The 20,511-nt window shown below is 40.9% G+C and overlaps 1 protein-coding gene across 3 annotated transcripts in view; it reads left to right on the top strand.

Moving 5' to 3' along the window:
• Window positions 1-3,510: 3,510 nt before the first annotated feature.
• The window catches only part of SMARCA2 (SWI/SNF related BAF chromatin remodeling complex subunit ATPase 2), a gene marked incomplete at both ends in the record, with an annotated part of 188,879 nt that continues 171,878 nt past the window's right edge, over window positions 3,511-20,511 (top strand). For 2 of the 3 annotated variants that reach the window (XM_080709567.1, XM_080709566.1), the window contains 3 exons: window positions 3,520-3,744; window positions 8,840-8,969; window positions 16,526-16,930. In XM_080709567.1, coding sequence (XP_080565693.1) covers window positions 3,520-3,744; window positions 8,840-8,969; window positions 16,526-16,930 — 760 coding nt within the window. Of the gene's footprint in view, window positions 3,745-8,839; window positions 8,970-16,525; window positions 16,931-20,511 lie in introns of all 3 variants that reach the window. The other variant, XM_080709568.1, reaches the window with a different exon arrangement.

The following is a 20,511-nucleotide window of genomic DNA, read 5'->3' as shown; positions in this document are numbered from 1 at the left end:
TCAGAGGGAGAAGCTGGGTTGGCCAGTACTAGACTTTAAACTGTCAGCACACTAACTTAGTAATAACACCAGCCTCTGCTTGAGACTTGCACCTCTTTGTAATGTATACCCCCAAGTTTCTTTATTTGGTGGGAAAGTATGCTATAAAGTTGCCACCAGAGATGGAGAGGAAGCATGAGGCTCATTTTCAGGTACACTTGGGTGATGGTAGTCAGGAGCGGGTCCTGGGGCAGCCCTGGTTTGGGCATGGAGGTGCATTAATGGACTCTGCCATACACTGAGATGGATGAAGTCTTTGAGATGCTTTGGGACAGCAGGCATAGAGTCATAGGTAGATCTGGAAGGGACCTTTGAGATACGCTCATCTGAAACTAGAGGCAGCTTAAAGACCCCAGAGGAAAAATACTTGCCAGGACCTCAGGAAAGTGGCCTTGGACTCCCAGTTAGGTTGGGAGTCCCCATTCAGCCCATTCAGGTTCTCTGAGCGACTCCCTGCCATTCATGAGCTCAAGGGCACAGGTTAAACTGTACTTTTACTCTGAGCCGCATTCATTCCATTCATGAGGCTGAGGGTTCTGTTCTTATTTAATACTTTCCTATATAACATGTTCCTATACTAACATTCCACTTATATCCCCATAATTTTCCATTTCCCTCTTAATATGTTTTTCCAAGAAGTTTTTAATAGTTTCCTTTAGCAAAAAACGAGGAGCGTTTTTATGGGACCGCATGTGAGTAATTATAATAATTCTCTGAGAGTCCCACATGAAAGTGATAATATATGCAGAATGTAGCATTATAGGCTAATGTATATTAAAATGTAAAACTTGAAAAGTAGGAATATCAGGCTAACTAGCTTCAGCATTTCTGTCTTCATTGTTCAAAATGGTATATTACCAGAATACCTATTGAAGCGGGTTTCAAGGTAAACCATAACAGGAACCAAGCAATTTCCTTTTATTCACTAAGATATAAAGGGGTGTATTACTTTGCAGATGTACATGAAAGAACATCATAACTTGTAGTACCCCTGAATTGACGTCAGCTTCCTAAAATTAAAATGCTGACCCAACATACGTGTGTTTGTGTGAGAGGGGGTGGAAGGCAAAGAAATGAAAAAGTTATTTCCGCCTGCTTTGTTAATCACAAAAAATAAATAATAATATTTGGCTCTCTTGTGAATTCAAGACTATAATGTGCCATCAACACTCCCCTGTTGTTTTAGAAACCACTTATAAGAATCCCAGTGTGGTGGTACATGCCTATAATCTCAGTACTTGGGAGGCTTAGACTGGAGGATCACAGGTTCAAGACCAGCCTGAGCAACTTACTGAGACTCTCAGCAACCTAGTGAGACCTTGTTTTGAAATAAAAATAAATAAAAAGATCTGAGTGTGTAGTTTGGAGGCAGAATGCCCCTAAGCTCGATCTCCAGTACCACCAAAATAGAGAAAACCCCACCTGTACTGAGTTCTCTTTACCCCACCTCGGAGCCCTGCTTTTATAATCATTAGAAAGTAGCCTTTTATTCTTTCCTATTTTTACCCTTAATTTTTTTATCAGAATGGTCTAAATTTTCACCTACCCTCTGGAGGTTTCCTTATGCAAACAAAGACCGAACACTGGCTGTTCTTTAGTTTTTTTATTCATAAAGTTAGTTGACTCCGTCCATAGTTTTTCCCTGAAATTTCCTCTGCAGTTTCTTCACCAGCTCTCTTTGGAGAAGTACTGCCTGCTGGTTGGAGGTGCTAGGACACAGAGTGCAGGAGAGCAGTTGTGTCCCAATGGGCCTCACACTCCAGAGCAGGGGCCCTAGTGTGGGCTTTGTTTTGTACTCCCCCTCAGCCCCCCGTTTCATAAGGAAAGGATCCCTGCTTGGGGTGATGCACTGACAGTCTAATGCCAACTCTGCTGCTAAGGAGTAGGTAAGCAAATCACTTAGCGTGTCTCATTCTGAATTTTGTGAGGTTGACAACCTAAAGAAAATGTGTGTGCACAGATGTGGGCCTGCAGAGTAACATCAGGATGCGGAATCATTGCTATCACTCGTGGTATTCAGCTCTCTTGCTGGGATTGTTGATCTGGTTTCAGGAATTGGAGAACATCTGATTTACTTATTCTGGCTCATATCCGAGGTACGGTTGCACCCACTCCTCGAGGCAGTTCCCCACTGGAGATGCCCAGAAACATGGGTGATGGACTCTTGCTCTGCTGAAATGGGAGAGCCACAATGTCTGATAATCACCAGTAGTCGGGGACAGCTTTTCCCCAGGATCCTTGACCTGAGCAAGGCCTGGGTCAAATTGCTGGCCTTAACTGTCCTAGTGGTCTCTGCTTCAATTAATTATATGGCACGAGGACCACGTTACACTGTCCCTTCTGATCATTTCAGTCTGGTTAAAGAAATGGCACTGAGATGGTGGGATGAAATGTAGGTAAGGAAGATTAGCCATTTGTTATGCCAGGCACATAGCTGTGTTTCTTACACATACCATTGCATTTATTTATTTAGTTTTTATTCTCATTTTTTTGTGTGTGGTACTGGGGATTGAACCCAGGGGTATTCTACCTCCAAGCTACACCCTCAGCCCTATTTATTTATTTATTTATTTATTTATTTATTTATTTATTTATTTATTTTTGTGGTACTGGGGATGGAACCCAGAGGCATTCTACCTCTGAGCTATACCCCCAGCCCTTTTATTCTTTATTTTGAAACGGGTTCACTGAGTTGCAAAGGGCCTCACTGAGTAGTTGAGGCTTGCCATGAGCAGCAGATCCTCCTATCTCAGCCTCCCAAATGCTGGGATTACAGGTGTGCACCACCGTGCCTGGTATAAGCTGGTAATTTGTGTGGAAGTATTTGAACCACTATTTGTCTGATTTCTATAGCTTCTCCTTTTTCCATGATTGGGACTTTTCTTTAATTCTCAACATATGATTTTTTCCTCTTTTAACTACCTGGAATTCTCTGAAGTTTTTTTTTAATGTGTGTCGACTTATAAAAATGGGTCTTGGTTGGATATGTTTAAAGGGTTTTCCATTCTAGTGGCTTTGGGGAGTTAATGACATAAAAGGTGCATGAGCCAGTATGTAATGGAGAGCATCTGTTGACTTTAGTAATAAATTTAAAACTTGTTTAGATTCTGCTTATGTGCTAAATTTCAGTATCTCCAGTGAGTCTCATATCTTAGATGATTTATATCTTTCTGGAAATTAATCAGAGAGAGAGAGAGAGAGAGAGAGAGAGAGAGAGAGAGAGTGTGTGTGTGTGTGTGTGTTTTAAACAAGTGGTCTTGATAAAAACTGGGCCAGGCAGCTATATGTCACACTCACTCAAACATCTGGACTAGTCAGGGCAGGTCCGTTTGATGTTTGTTATAGAAATGGCACCATGAAATGCTAACAACTGTTTTATTCTGATCCTAACATCATGTTTAAAACATTCTTTTTGTTTTGTTTCTTTCCTGCCTTTCAACTCAGTACCACTCTACGGACTGGCAGAGACAGGAGACATAGATGTCAACACCCACAGACCCTGCTGCGATGCCCCATCCCGGGCCCTCGCCGGGGCCCGGGCCCTCCCCTGGACCAATTCTTGGACCCAGTCCAGGACCAGGACCATCCCCAGGTTCCGTCCACAGTATGATGGGGCCAAGTCCTGGACCGCCTAGCGTTTCGCATCCTATGCCAACAATGGGCTCTTCCGACTTCCCACAGGAAGGCACACATCAGCTGCATAAGGTTAGAGTCTATTCTCCTGTTTTATCTCGTCCTCTGCATCATGGATGGATAATGTTTCTAATAATCGGCATCTTTTTTACGCTATTCTTGCTAACAGGAGAAATTAAGTTAGATCTTTTTTATATATCTTGTATGTTACTAAAAATGTACATCCTGAGGTACTTTTATTACTACTGATGTACCAGTCATGAAGATCAGATGTTGGCTTTCTAAAATACTAAAACTATGCAATTCTGACAGGTTCTGTGATTTGTGGGTTGAAGGTATTTCGCCTTGGTGAATAAGTGTATTAGCGAATAAGTTTTTTCCCCCCGACTATCTATGTTAAGTAACTTATCTACAAATTAACATATTGGAAATTATTCTTCCCTAAAAATGTTGACATTTGCTTTTTAAAAATTAGATAGCTAAGACTAAAAGGAAAGAGTTTCTAAAGATAATAAAAAGCCTTTATTGAAATTAAATTGTTTCTAGGGAATCCTTAAAATGCATACCGTTGCCTCTCTGTGAAGTAGTCTATTCTGGTTTTGGAAGAGGACTCTGATTTTGCGGAGCTCAGGTCCAGCTGTTTGTTTCTGGACTAAAATTATAATGATCCTCTATTTATGAGACACACATTTTTGCTGTGAGAATGATCACATTGGTACAATTTGGCATTGTTCCCTCATAGGAGAGATGAGGGAGAGAGAGCAGACATTTTAGGCTCAACAAGATCCTCTGCAATAATTTGCTTTGAAATTTAGCAGTAGCCAAAGAAAATGTCTGAGGACAGTACACATGAGACTAGCAGAGGTTTTATAGCCCTTTGGATGACTTCACAGCTGGGGGTGTCCCTTGATATTCAGCAGCTATATAAGGGTTCTCTGGAGAAACCGAACCAAGGGAAGATATAAAGAAATGTATTAGCAGAAATCGACTCATTCAGTTATGGAGGCTGAGTAGCCCTACAGTTTGCAGTCAGCAAGCTGGAGACTGAGAAGGGCTGGTGGTGTCCTTCCAGTCTGAGTCCAGAGGCCTGAGAACCAGGGAGTTAATGCTGGAAATCTTAGCCCAAGGGCAATGGAAGAAGGGCCAAGTCCCAGACTGAGGTGTCTGAGTCTGGAGGCCGCCTCGGCCTCAGGGTCCTGGCCTGTAATCCTGGTACTGGGAGGGTGAGACAGAAGGATCTGCAGAGTTTGAAACTAGCCTCAGCAATTCAGGGAGACCTTCAGCAACTTATATGTGGAGACCCTGTTTCAAAATAAAAAAATAAAAAGGACTGGTGGGGTAGCTTGTGGAATGCCTGCCACTGGGTTCAATCCCCTGTATCAAAAAAAAAAAAAAGAAAGAAAGAAAGAAAAAAGAAAAAAAAAGCCATGCAACTTCTTCTTCTCTCTTTTCATTCTAATCAGACCCTCCATCTCTGTGAATTGGTTCTAATTCAAATGCTAATCACATCCTGAAACACCTTCCCAGTTACACCCAGAAATATTTAACCCTATATCTAGACATCTTGCAGCATAGTCAAGCTAATATGTGAACCATCATAATAGACATACAGTGGATACGAGCTTAAAACAAAACAGTTATTACAAAAGTTTGTGTGACTCAATTGCGGGACTTTAGGTCAGTTTTAAGCCAGGACATGGAAGCCTTAAAGGAAAGATCCATTATTTGTTTATTTATTTGTAATGGGGATTGAACCCAGGGTAGCTCCACCCACAGCGCTTTTTAAATTTTTTTTTTTTTTTTTTTTTTTTGAAATAGGGTTTCACTGTGTTACCAAGGGCTGGCCTTTAATCTGTGGTCCTCCTGTTTCAGCCTTGCAAGTACTGGGATTATAGGCATGTGTCACTGTGCCTAACTGGAAGATCCATTTTTTTTTTTTTTTTAATGTTATATGAGGAGCCAGGTGTGGTGGCGCACACTTGTAATCCCAGCATTTGAGAGGCTGAGATAGGAGGATGGCGGTTCGCGGACAGCCTCAGCTACTTAGTGAGGGAGCCCTTTGGATCAGTGAGACCCTGTTTCAAAAAATAAAGAATAAAAAATAGGGCTGAGGTGTTGCTCGGAGGTACAGTGCCCCTAGGTTTCATCCCGGTACCGTGAAAAAAAAAAAAAGTATATGATGACTTTCATATCAAGAAAGTGATATATGCTTATTTTGGAAAGTGAAATGCTATTGAGATAAAGCAAACAGTGAATCCTGGTATAACCCAGGTAACAGCTCCTTGTACATGCGTTTCTCCCCTTTTCTCCATGTTCACTGAAAGTGCCATCCTAGCACAGATATCTATACACAGGTGTTAGGGTTTTTTTCTTTGTCTTTTGCTATAATAGAATCATATTGCTATTCTTCATTACTTCCTCTATATTGCCATTCTTCATTACTAATTCATATTGCCATTCTTCATTACTTCCTCTATTTAGTAATATAGCATGACTAGCCATGCAGTACCCTCAAATTCTTTTTCTTTTTTCTAAGTGTGTGTGTGTGTGTGTGTGTGTGTGTGTGTGTGTGTGTGATACTAGGGATTGAACCTAGAGGCATTCTTTTTTGTGTGTGTGTGGTACTGGGGTTCCTGGAAGCTCTTCTACCTCTGGGCTACACTCCCAGACCTATTTTTACATCTTTATTTGGAAACAGGGTCTCCTCAGCCAGTGCACAAGGCTGGCTTCGAACCTGCGCGATCCTCCTGTCTCTGCCTCCTAAGCGCGGGGATTACAAGCGTGCGCCACCACGCCCGGCTTGAACCTAGAGGCATTCTACCTTCAAGCTACACTCTATTTTATTTTGAAACAAGATCTTACTAGGTTGGCGAGAGTCTTGCTACTTGCTGAGGCTGCCCTTGAACCTGCAGTCCTCTTCTCCGTAGCCTCCCAAGTACTGGGATTACAGATGTACACCACCGTGCCCAGCCTTTCCTCTCTCTCTTTTTTTTTTTTTTTTTTTTTTGTGGTACTGGGGGTAGAACCCAGAGGCTTTCTACCTCCAGGTTATACTCCCAGACCTTTTATATTTTATTTGGAAACAGGGTCTCAATAAGTTGCTGGGAGCCTCACTAAGTAGCTGAGGCTGGCTTCGAACCCTTGTGATCCTCCTGTCTCAGCCTCTCGAGTGCCGGGATTAGAAGCATGCGCCACCAAGCCCAGCTTCTCTTTTAAAATTCAATTTTAGGTTGTCACATATCTAGAGAAATAAAGATGCTTGTTTTCCATATCATATCTTACGGGGACCTATTAACATCCTGAAGCCATTCAGTTATCTGGTGTTTAGGATAATTTGGGAGCTGTATTCTAAATCTGATCTGTCTCTCCTGGTCCATATTAGTGACAGATTACAGAATGGCTTGGAAATGGATGTTTCACCTTCAAAATGAAAGATAAAATGTGAAGGAGATATTTAGCTGTCCTTTCTTTTTTATTTAAGTATTGAAAAATTAAGTGTTGGGTGGGCCCTGTCCTATTTTCTTAGAGGGTTGGCTTATTCATATCCTTTTCTTTTTGTGATACTGGGGTTGAACCCAGGGGCACTGTACCTCTGAGCTACATCCAGAGCCCTGCTTTTTTTTTATTTTTTATTTTGAAACAGGGTCTCACTAAGTTGCAGAGGGCCTGGCTAAGTTGCTGAGGCTGGCTGCGAACCTGCAATCCTCCTGTGTCAGCCTCCCAAGTCCTGGGATTCCAGTTATGCACCACCGCATCCTGCTAATTATTATGTCTTCTGATCTCTTCTAGTTTTGTTACCCGCCACTTCAGTGGCACCTTTTTCACGTTGCCTACCCGCTTTTGTGCTGCTTTATGTTGCCCTTCCCCTGCGTTCTGCAGTCATGAACATCTCTCTCCCGCTGGCTGCTGGTGGCAGCTCCTGGGTAGCTCCACGCGGCGGAACCTGGCTGAATGCTGGCGCTCACACCTGCTGACCAGATGCCTTTTCTTGCCTGCGTGCTTTTTATAGGCGTCTTTCTTCCTCGTCCTCCTCCTCTTTCCTCCCTCTGAGCCTCAGCTTTTTGCTTTTCAACAGGACTGGAAATAAATAAACAAGTGGCCTAAATACATCTGCTGTCTTGCTTTGATTTCCTCTCTATTATTACTATTTAACAGACTCAGTGACACTCTTTATACCACATTCTTCCCATTTTTCTTCTGAGCATCCTCTTTATGGTAAATTTTTCCTCTTTTCAAGTGCCTGCTTTTGACTCTGCAGAAATTAACTTTCTTTTCTCCAAAACTGCAAACACTCATACTTTCTTGCTTGAAGTCATTTGGTTTCTATAAACTCCTGGAAATATTCTTTTCAGGCCGTCTTGAAAATTGCCATTACAGTTTGGGGAGGGGGATAGGCTTTTTCTTTCTCGAACATATGCTCTGTTGCCTAATTCTGGATTGGATTAATGTCGGTCCAATAGCTATTTAACGTGTGTCTGTCATATACTAGGCCATAAGTTCTGGATCTAGTTCTTCTATTCATTATTTCCAAACTGTGCCTTTAACCTCTTCTAGTCTTTCTCCTGTCTGGAGTATGGTTTTCTCTGTTTCATATCCCTCCCTTTTACATTTTCACCCCCATTTGATTCTCTGCCCTGTCTGTTCCTCTCTTCCCAACTGCCATGGAACCTTCTGGTTTCAACTTTCTGTAGTTCCTTCCTCTCCGATGGGAAAAAAATTTACACACATACTCAAAAATATCATCACAGATATTTCAAATCGTCTTCCTTCAGGCTTCAGACTGAATTCAACTGATATGACAGGATTCAAGACTATATAAAGGGTATGGAAAAATAATTTATATATGTCTACCTTTTGAACAAGATTTCATTTGTTATTGGCAGGTTGTAACATTGACTAAAGAGAAAACATCAACACCTTTTAAAGCTTTAACTTTTGACTTAAAGATGTCTTTTGCTGATCCTGTTGATATATGATTTTATATATATATATTTTTTGGTACTGGATATTTTTGCTCCCACCTCTGAGACATAAAATATGACTGTAGAATATGTAATAAATAATGGTACCATGCTGTTGAAGGCGTTCGGGCGGAGTCTTAAAACTCCAGATGGAGAAGTATTGTACCTTAAAGAAATATCTAACTGATGCCCTTTCAATGTTTTAGCCCATCGATGGGATGCATGAAAAGGGGATTGTAGAAGATATCCATTGTGGATCCATGAAGGGCACTGGTATGCGACCACCTCACCCGGGAATGGCCCCACCCCAGAGTCCAATGGATCAGCACAGCCAAGGTTTGTGTCTGCTGTACACCCAAGTGGTTGTATACCACAGTCTCTCAGTCTTTCCTTTCAGATATTTTTAAATGATTTACCAGTAATGTGTCTAAGAAAGTTTGAATCCCACAGGTTTCTTTTCCTTATAGAAAGCTATACAACATTATAATTTATATGGAAAGTTTTATTTTCAAAGCCCTAGTGCTTTACCTCTGAGGTATACCTCCTGTCCTTTTTATGTTTTGTTTTGAAACAAGGTTTCACTAGGTTGTTGAGGGACTCATTACGTTGCTAAGCCTGTCCTTGAACCTGGCATCCTCTTGTCTCGGCCTCCCAAGTACTGGGATTACAGATGTGCACCATCATGACTGGCAAAGCCCTAGTAATTTTACTATCTTGCCTGTGTCCAAGCATGGTGCAGAGTGTTTTATATACCTTATCCAGAATCCTTACTATGATTGTGTAAGGTCAATGATGTTACCCCTGTATTATAAATGGGAAGCCTACTCAGAGAATTTACTTTGTTTCACAAAGTTTTCACATCTAGTTAGTGACAGGTCCAGAAAGAGAATCCAGACCTGCCTGCCAACAAGAGTGTAAATGTGAAGGCAATACGATCCACCTGTGTCCCTTGGGTTATACACTTATATGTAAGGTGGCATTTTCTGGCAGTGAAATTGCCTGTCATTGCTGGTGGGTTGCTATATTGTTTTCCTACTGTTTCCATAACACATCTTTCAAGCAGATGTGGCTTGAAACAATACAAATTTATTCGCTCACAGTTCTGGAGGCTAAAAACTAAAAATCAGGGTGCCATCAGGGGCACGCCTCTCCTTCTTTGCTTCTTCCCAGCATCTGGGGGTGCCAGTGGTCCTTAGCATTCCTGGGCTTGTGGGGGAGTCACCCGGTGCTTTGCCTCAGTTTCCATGGGCTATTTTTCCTATGTGTCTGTCTCAGTGTTCAGATTTTTCTCTATTATAAGGACACTATCCTTGGAGTAGGTCTCCCCTAATCCAGTATGACATCATCTTAATTGCATCTTCTTACATTCTAAAGTGGGTCACATTCACAAGTACAAGGGGTTGGGGCATCAGCATATGGGAGGGGACACAATTCAATTCGCAACAGTGGCCAAAACAATATAATGTATATTTTTGTTATGTTTTATGTGTCCTCTTTTATTATGATTGAATTTACACTAAGATACTTGAAAGCCTTTTAAATACACTATGGCCCAATTTCATAATCAGTTCATGGTCATTTCCACATGTGAGGGTTATGCATTAATCTAGTAGTAATTGACATTGATAATGTAGATATTCTAATTTGAGGCTTACTATTTATGTGTTTTGTATATACTCTTGTGTAATTAGGTATATGTGAGTTTTTTCTCCATTCATAGTGAGACATCCATTTCCTGGAGGGATATATATATATATATATATATATATATATATATATATATATATTGTGTGTGTATGGTTCTGAATATTGAACCCAGAGGCATTCTACCTTTTTGTTCCCTCACCCCTACCCCCTTTTTTGACATAGGAGATTGAAGATTGAAATCAGGGGCATTCTACCTCTGAGATAAAGCCCCAGCCTTTTTTTATTTTTTAAATTTTGAAACGGAGTCTTGATAAGTTGCTGAGGCTGGCCTCAAACCTTCAATCCGCTTGTCTTAGCCTCCCAAGTACTGGGATTACAGGCATATTCCACCATACCCGGCCCCCTTTTTATATTTTGTTTTGAAACATGGTCTTGCTAGGTTGCTGAGTCTTGCTAAGTTTCTGACGCTGGCCTTGAACTTGCTTTCCTTTGATCTCAGCCTCCCATGTACTGAGATTACAGGTGTGTGCCACCACATCCAGCTGGAGGGAAAATTTTTGGACGTAAGGGTTTAGAAAAATGTAATCAGGGTTGTTTTCCTTTTGAAATATAAATAGACAGATGACAGAGGCATCAGAAGGCCTCTCTGCTAATATTTCATTTGGGCATAATTGTTTCGGGTGACTCATAGGATCTTGACCGTGTCAGAAACGCAGGCTGAAGCATTGCAGCTTTTTGCAGTACAGGAAGAAAAAATTGACCTATTTGGTGTTAGCAGCGATTTAAGACAACACTTCTGAGAGTATCATTTCAAATTCTGAGGGCCAGGTGTGTTCGTAGAGCAAATGTAGATTATGTTTTTAACTCTCTAGATGAGTTTCATGCAGTGATTCTTAAAGCCAGGTGCTTGTTTTCTCTGCTCCTGGAATTGCGGTAACTCTAGTAGCGAGGTTATAGGAAAAACTCACCGACAAAACATCTCAAATATACAAATTGTAATTGAAAGCAGTTTTGCCTTTATTTCTCTTAAAACTTTTATGATGGCTTAGTTCCCCTCCTGAACTTAAGAATGATGTCTTATTTGTCTTGAACTCTCCAGCAGTTGACTAGGTATCTAGTATGTATTGGATGGATAGTAAGTTTTGTCCAGTTGGGAAAAGAATAAACCCATGTATTTAAAAGTCGGTGATTTTAATAGATTTCAATTTTGATCTAAGTTTTATAAGTTACAATTACTTAAAAATGCAGAGGTTTTCATTTGGTGGGATCAGAATTAACATATAATAGTACCCTCTGAAATAGTAGATTGCATTGTAAGCTAAGGATTATAAGTTATTTAAAGGTATATTTTTGAATAAAGCTGTATTGGCATAATGTAATCCTATTCTATATAATAATCTAAAAAATTTAGACTTGATAATAGTGTATATCTTTTAAAAACTCCATTGTATAAAGCCATTTATAAACACGCAGGTACAAAACAGGTGTGGTACCGATCAAAAGGCTGCTGGCTTTAACTACCTAGCAACCTATTAGGTTATTTTAAGGTATTGGTTGGGAAGCAAAACCATTTCCTTCAATAAATACTGAATTGTGCACCTTATGGTCCCAATGATAACATTGTTTATTTTTTAGTGCATTGGATAGAAAAAGCCATCTTAGGCACGTATATAATATTGGATGGGTATGCTTGTGTAGAAGAAGTTCATATAAAATTGGCACTTATAAGTGTGAGTTTATTAATAGGAGAGAGGTTAGGGCTTCTCTTGGAGGCAAGGTGAAACTGGGGAGATAGTGGCCCTTGAAGACCAGGTGGCAAACTGCCACTTTTGGACTACATTTAAATGAGAAAATCAGAAATAGCAGAATCTGCATCAATATTGTCATCCTCAGATAAATGTATATTCACTCTCAGGCAATTTCTTCACTCTGTTTTCTCAAAGAAAGATAATTACCAAAATATGTTATGTTGTTGCATCATTTAGATTCTGTTTTTCCTCAGGTTTTATGGAATGCTACTCATGTAGGAAAAAAATCTCTCTGTAGCTGAGACACTGTCACATTTTTAATGTCACACGGTGACAGAATGATTCTATTAACATCTTCTTTGAATTCTGGGAAATAATTCTTCCCACCCCCAGTTTCTTCTTATCAGATTTGAGGTAAAATCTCACTGTATTGATTAATTCTGGAAAATGATTTTTATTCTATTCTTAATTTCCTTCTTAACAAATTTGAGGTAAAATTTCTTGGCAATGGATTTTCAGCGCCCAGGTTCTCTTCTAAGAGTCTGTGTTTCTCTGTTCGAGGGAACCATCTCACCTTTTACCAGGTGAACTTCATACTTAACAAGAGTGATTTGAGCTGGGTGTGGTGTTGTGTGTGTGTAATCCCACTACTTGGGAGGTTGAAACTAAAGGATCTCAGGGTTGAAGCCATCCTCAGCATTTTAGTGAAGCCTTCAGCCACTTTGCGAGACCCTGTTACAACCTAAAAAATAAAATAGAGCTGGGAGTATAATTCATAGCTAGAATGCTACTGGGTTCAATTCTTAGTACCACACAATAAATGATTGTTTTGATAAGCAGAGCTATGTAGTTGAGTATAGATTGGATCACCTCATATTTTGCATTGTATCAGGCATCCTATGACTTGCAAAACTTAGGAAATGGGAAAGACCAGACATCAGGGCATACACGAGCTGTTTTCACTCCTGGTAGTATCCCTTCCGTTATGAAAATGTAAATTTCTGAAGTGGAAAGATGTTCCCCCTTGTGGTAGATTCAGGGTTGGCTAGATGGATGTCATCATGAACAAACTACCACTTTAGCCAGCCTCACTATTGAGCCTCATTGTGTCTGTAAGCTTTTCATCTCTGTGACCAAAGGCCTGAGAAAAATAACTCAAAGGAGGAAAGATTTATTTTGGCTCAGGATTTTCAGTGCTTCTGGGCCTGTGGTGAGGCAGAACATCATGGAGGAAGGGTAAGGCAACACAAAGCTGCTCACTGAGAAAGAGAGAGGGAAAGAGAGAGAGAGGAGACAGGGGAGGGAAAGAGAAAAGAGAGAAGAGGGAGAGAGAGGGGAAGGGAGAGAGGAGAGAGAGAAGAAGAGCTATTGAGAGAGAGTCCAAGAGCTAGAAAGGAAGGGGCCTGGGAGAAGATACAGTCCCCACTGGCACATCCCTAAGGACCCACTCTTTTCAATAAGGTCCCGCCTTCTACAGTTCCTACCACTTCCCCCAAATGCCACCACATTGTGAATCTATCAATGGATTGATCCATGAATGAGATCAGAGACTTCATGATCCAATCATTTCCTGAAGTTCCCACCTCTGCACGTTGCTGCACTGGAACCAAGCCTTTACCAGAACTTTCTGCAGAACATTCCAGACTGAAAACATAATGGTCATTAGGAAGGAAGAATATTAATGACAAAAGTTAAGAATGTGTTACTGATATCCTTTAAATGTTTATTCTTAGTAATATCCACATGTTGGGATTTGAGGTTCTGCTAGTCTCGCAGTCCGATTTCTAGGGGAATTTCTTGATTATTGTACGTACATAAACAACTAAATAGAACTCCAATTGCTACGAGGTTTTTGTGCTTCCTGATGGAGTAGGGATTTGGGGAATGAGATTTAACAGTTCTTCCATTTTTCTCCGGGGTAGGAGTTCCCAGAATGGAGTTCTGTTTCTTACCAAATGACAGAACAAAACCCATTTTTGTCTCAGGAGATCATGCTAAATTTCCCTCTCCAAATGAAAATTGGAGATAAAAGTAACTGTATTCCTTATTTGCTCTGGTCTTATGAATGGTGACAGTGAATCCCCAGTCAACAGTGCTCACATGGGTCTCTGTGATCGCAAACAGATACACAGACCTCTTTCTGTCCAAATTTGACATAGGTTCAAACATACGATACCTATTGAACAAACACCTGTGTGAGGAGCTTTATTATAATGGTAATATATTATAATGGTGCCTATTTAATTATAATAGGCACCTATTATACTGTGTGTACCTATTATAATTAAATAGGTACACACAGTATAAATATTATATTATAATTTTATTATATTATATTATAAATATTACACAGTAAATATAATAGGCACCTATTATACACACCTATTATAGTGTGTACCTATTATAATTAAATAGGCACACACATGATGCCATATTGTGTTTTGGGACACCTTTCACATTAACTAGCACTTGGTTTGAACTTGGGCAGCCATTTGAATTGCTGTAGGCCACTTTGTTCTCTCCTTCATCTTGGATCTCCTTTCAACAATGCTCAGTCATAGGTTTTCTAGAAATTCTTTGGCCAGGCTACACAGTTCATCTCCTGAATTAAGTGCCTTAAAATTTTCACCCATTTTGATTTTTGTTCCCCAAGAAAAATGCTAACAAATTTCCACTTAGATCTCTTATAATCTAAACTTTCATTATTATGTAATATAATTAGAAACTTTAAGGTACTTACTTTTGCACAACAAAACTTATGTTAGATCATGGGACTAGCATATACATCGAAACCAGAGAGAACTTGTTTTAAATCTTGGAACTGCTAAGAATTACTCGAAACCTCCTTATTCTCTGGGCTTCAGTTTTCTTACTTCAAAAAGTATAATAGTGCCTCTCCCTTAGGGTTGTAGCAAGGACTGATGTAACAGTGTATGCTCTCTCCTTTACCCTTGGGTCTCCTCAACATTTCTGTTCCCCCACCTACCTGATTTCCATTGGCCAGAATCCCCCTCTTGATTTATTTCCACTTGCCAACACCCACCTGACCAACGACAGAACAGGCCTCAGGAGAACAGTGATCCCCCGAGCCTTAGAGTAGCCAGTGTTAACAACCAATGGCTGAGTGAGTCTAAATACCCCAGCTTCCTCACCCCTTCCTTGGGATAATCGGAGGCAGTTTATTTCCCTCATATCCCAGAGCTTCTGCAGTGGATAAATCTTCAGGACTCACTGTAGAGCTGGCTTGGTAATACTCTTCTCACATGGCCACCTTCCCTTCCTTATAGTTTCTTTCCATACCCCTTCCAGTGTTCCTGCACCTCTCAACTAAGTCACCTGCCCTCTGTCCTTGGATAAGCCTTTTCTTGGTCTAACTCAATGGAGGTTGTGTCTATAGTTCCTTGCACAGTGCTAACTAGGGACACTGTGAGGTCCTTGGTAATTGCATAGTACTTGTAATGTATAATAATAAACTAGGTGGGCTGGGCGTGGTGGTGCACACTTGTAATCCCCGCGCTTGGGAGGCAGAGACAGGAGGATCATGCAGATTTGAAATCAGCCTCGCTGGCTTAAGAGACCCTGTTTCCAAATAAAAATATAAAAATAGGTCTGGGAGTGTAGCCTGGAGGTAGAAGGGTTTCTAGGAACCCCAGTACCACCAAAAATAAATAAATAAATAAATAAATAAACAAAAATAAACTAGGTGATATTTCTTCTTCCTGTGAGACACTCTTCATTCCACCCCACTGAGATATAGTACATTTCTTCAGGTCTTATTCTGTAGGTTGAGGCTGCTTTTAGTATATAGCACTATCTGCTTATACCTTTTCTTTAGGTGTCCAACAGCCACTAACAGTCTGCCTTCTAAGGTATAAGCAGCTGTCGATCACTTGGAATGCGACTAGTCAAAATTTTAGACGTGCTGTGGATGCAAACTACTCACTGGATTTCAAAGACTTAGCTAACATCAACAGAAATACAAACTAGCTCATTGGTGATTTTTCCATTTTGAAATGCAAATATTTTGGATATGTTAACCTAAATAAGCTTTGTCATTAAAATTAATCTTACCAGCCAGGCATAGTGGCACCCACTTGCAATCCCAGTACTTGGGAGGCTGAGACAGGAGGATCTGGGTTCTTGGCCAGCTTCAGATACTTAGTGACGCCCTCTGCAACTTAGTGAAACCCTGTTTCAAAATAAAAGAATAAAAAATCTGGCTGAGTGTATAGTTCAGAGGTAGAATAACCTTGGATTCAATCCTTAGTAACACACACACAATTCACACACATACACGAACACACAATTAACTTGTTTTTTTTTTTACTTTTTAATATGACTACTAGAAAATTTCAAATTTCAGATTATATATATAAAGACCCTTGAACTGTATGTATTTACTATACAGTCTTGTTTTAAAAATTTATCAGAGTATTCAGGAATGCCTGTCTTTCAGTCCTCGGGAGCAGCCTGTGACCTCCTTGTGTTTCATCTTAGGTTATATGTCACCGCACCCATCTCCATTGGGAGCTCCAGAACACGTCTCCAGCCCTCTATCTGGAGGAGGCCCAACCCCACCCCAGATGCCACCGAGCCAGCCAGGGCCTCTCATCCCAGGTGATCCACAGGCCATGAACCAGACCAACAGAGGTCCCTCGCCTTTCAGTCCTGTCCAGCTACATCAGCTTCGAGCTCAGATTTTGGCTTATAAAATGCTGGCCCGGGGCCAGCCCCTCCCCGAAACACTGCAGCTTGCTGTCCAGGGGAAAAGGACGTTGCCTGGCATGCAGCAACAGCAGCAGCAACAGCAACAGCAGCAGCAGCAACAGCAGCAGCAGCAACAGCAGCAGCAGCAACAGCAGCAACAGCAGCCGACCCTTGTTAACTACAACAGACCATCTGGTAGGTTAATATGCAACTAAACGAATAATGCCATGGTCCAGCTTGGATAAGGAAGACTGCTCACACACAGAAGTGCTGGGTTGGGATAAGCCCAGGGCTGACTCAGTCCTTTGTTATACCTCCCTCCTTTCTTTTCTTGCTCCACTTAGATTTGCCAAGATTGTTAGTTTCTTTCTGCCAGAGAGTCCTAGAGCAGTGTTTCTTAACTTTTGGAGACTCATGCAAGCTGCAGACCTAGGAATAAAATGCAGTCATCCATCATTGTGCATTCTTTAGCAAAAGGTTCAGGTTTTCTTGGAAGCTCATTCATACACCCAGGTTAGGAACCCTGGTATAACCCACTGTCTATGTATGTCCATCAACAAAATGTTTTTCTTGAATTAACTCCACCTGAGCCATTTTATAGGCATAGATTTATTTCTTCTCCTTTTATTGGAAAACCATTTGAGGAGACCTACCAGAAGCATACCGGTAGTAAAATAATTGTCAAGTAGAAAATCAGAGGCAAAATATTAGAAGAAGAAATCAAGGTCAGGAATGTGGGGACCACAGAAACCTTCATCACTGCTGTGGCTGAGCTACAAACATGCCCTGAGTTACCTGACAGCCAGGAGGGCCACATACCTCATGCCCTGGCAGGCCATATACCTCATTCTTGCCATTTGGAAGGAAGTTGCTTATCAGTTTCTCAGAAGACATAAGTCCATTTCTAACATGAGAATATAAGACAGATTTCTCAGGTGTATTATCCTTCAAATTGCAGTCCTTCCTCAGGATCTGAGGGTGATTGGCTCCGTGGTCCCTAGGGGATACGTAAATTCATGATGTTTCATTTCCTTGTATAAAATGGTATAAAGCCAGGTGCAGAGTTGCACACCTGTGATCCCAGATCCTGTTTTAAATTTAAAAAATAAAAATCAGTCTTGAGGGTAGAATACCCTTGGGTTCAATCCCCAGTACTCCCAAAATATAAATACGCTTAGAAAATAAAATGATGTAGAATTTGAATACTGAGTAAAAATTGAATGCCACGTGAATAGTTGTTGCACTATATTTTTAGGGAATAATGACAAGAAAAACAACTCTATACATGTTTAGCACAGATACTATTTTTTTCTGAATAGTTCTTATCCATGGTTGGTTGATTTACAGATGTGAAGCCTGTGGATATGGAAGCCTGACTGTTACTCTTATCTTCATCTCCCCATCATTACCATAAGAGGCTTTGCAGAGTAAAAACATCAATAACATTTGTTCATAGTAGAGTAACAGATTGTACTTAGTTTTCCTGGCATAAAATTAGAAGCTGTGATACTGTGCCATAGGCAGAGATGACATAGTCCTTTACCTGACCTTCTGGTGGTCTGGTTCGATCTGGGTGATAGAAGTCAGAGCTATAAGGAGCAATAGAATGATGTTCATGAGGTTGTTTTCTCCAGGATGGTGGTGGTTCAGAACTGGATGAGCAGAGAGTTTATGTTTCAGCTCTGATGGAAGCTTGGGCTTATGAGGAATGGGATGCTCTCTGAACACTGATACCATTTTCAGTGAATGGAATCCACTCACTTGGGCAAACCTGACATGCTGGTCACTAAGAAACAATTCCTTAGAGATGTTGGTGCTCTTCCTGGGTTTGAGACTTGGGCAGTGGGAAAAAATTCAGATCAGAATTTTTCTCTTTACTATTCTAATTTTTGAGTTTGTGTTTCTTTTCTGATAGAGGCAGCTCCAAGAGTTACCCCACCTGAAAGATGAACTCTTTCTCTTAACTGTAGATATAACATTAAGAATGGGTGTCTTAGGGCTTAGGGGTGGGACTCAATGGTAGAGTACTTGCACAGCATGCTTAAGGTCTTGGGTTTTATCCTCAGCACTGAAAAAAATGAACTTCTCACTGTTCTGAAGTTTAAGAAGTCTGGTATCAAAGTGCAGGCAGATCCAGTGTCTCCTAAGGACCTCCTTTCTTGTTCACAGATCACACCTTCTTGTTGTGTTCTCACATGGTATAAGGGTTGAGGGAACTCTATATAGAGTCTTCTTCTTAAAGAGTACTAATCCCATACATGAGGGTTCCTCCCCCAGGCCCTAATTACTTCCCAAGGGCCTACTTCCCAACATACTCTGCCATGGCAATAGGTGTCCATGTTTTTGTTTGTTTGTTTATTGGTAATAGGGATTAAATTCATGGGCATTCTACTTCTGAGCCACACTCCCAGCTCCATTTTTTTTAAACATTCTCAATTTAAATTGCTGAGGCTCATCTGGAACCTCCAATCTTCCTGTCTGTCTCTCATGTAGTACTAAAGGTGCAATAGGTTTTGATTTGTGCATGGCTACTATGGAGCCATTTGGTAGGTACGTGGAGGATTATATAGGACTTTAGGCAGTAGGGACCAGAAAGTTTATATAAGAAAATCAAGCAGAATATGGCAGCTTGAATTCTCCAGGGGTCTTAAAACCATACAACCTCAGCTTTGGAGAATGCAGCCAGACAGAAGCAAACAGGACACGCATGTGTGTGGCTTGGACTGACTGAGTACCTGCTAGCTTACCCAAGCACCACTCTCAGTAAGAACTACTTTGTACATGTCACACATCTCTATGGAGAGAGAATTCGGGACCAGACCCCAGCAGTCTGACCTGAGAGCTCCTGTTCTTGAATATTTCCATTCAGGCTCCTCCCTGGCAAACATTCCCAAGACAAGGTAAAGAACCTGGCTCAAAGTGTGGATGCCAGAAAGCACGCCTTTCATGCCTTCACGTGAACTGCCAACATAGGTAGAGCCTTTTGCCTCTCATTCCAGTCTCTGTCAACAAAATTGGTCATCTCTATCTCCCACATCTTGGTGAATGGCTTCCAGGCAGAGGCCAACGGGTCACGGCCAGATACCCGATGACCTGACAGAGAGGAGAGAGCAAAGCCTGGCCCTCCCAAAGGATGGTGGTCCAGGACCTTGTCATACGGGCTGTTCATGCTGCTTGTCCTGGAATGTCACCTGAAACAGGCTTCTGCAAGCACTGGCATTTAAAAAATTAGCCTGGACTCAGCACAAAGGGATTCCAAAGTGTTGTTTAATCTCAGAGGCAGGGATTAGAGGCTTAGGAGGCTGAAACAGGACCATCTCAGGTTCCAGGTCAGCCTCATCAATTTATTGACCCTGTTTCAAAATAAAATAAAATATAATATAATATAAAATAGAATAGAATAAGCTGGGCATGTAGCTCAGAGATGGAATGCCCTGAGTTCAATTTCTGGTACCAGAAGAAAAAAAAAGGTAGGAAGCTGAATTACTCATTTGAGAAAACTTTTCATCCAAGGTTAAAATAATGGTACTGAATAGGGGAGCAAAAAATTTCAAGGATGAGGTTTCAGTTTACCTGGATATGTGTGCTTAATCAGTACTTTAAGTTCTTATGAACTCAATAATATACTTATTTTCAGGCTCATTTTCAAAAAGAGGGATTCTTTATTACCCTCCTTCAATCCTACATCTTTCCTTATCAGCTCTCTGTCATTACAGGAACTTTGTTTTATTGCCCACTGTTAGTATAATTTTGAAGTTAGGCTTCATTTTGAATGA

This window comes from Muscardinus avellanarius, assembly GCF_963383645.1.
Source record: "Muscardinus avellanarius genome assembly, chromosome: 13".
Classification (NCBI taxonomy): Eukaryota; Metazoa; Chordata; class Mammalia; order Rodentia; family Gliridae; genus Muscardinus; species Muscardinus avellanarius.
The sequence above is the reverse complement of the archived record's forward strand: the minus strand, read 5'-3'. Positions and strand labels throughout refer to the sequence as shown.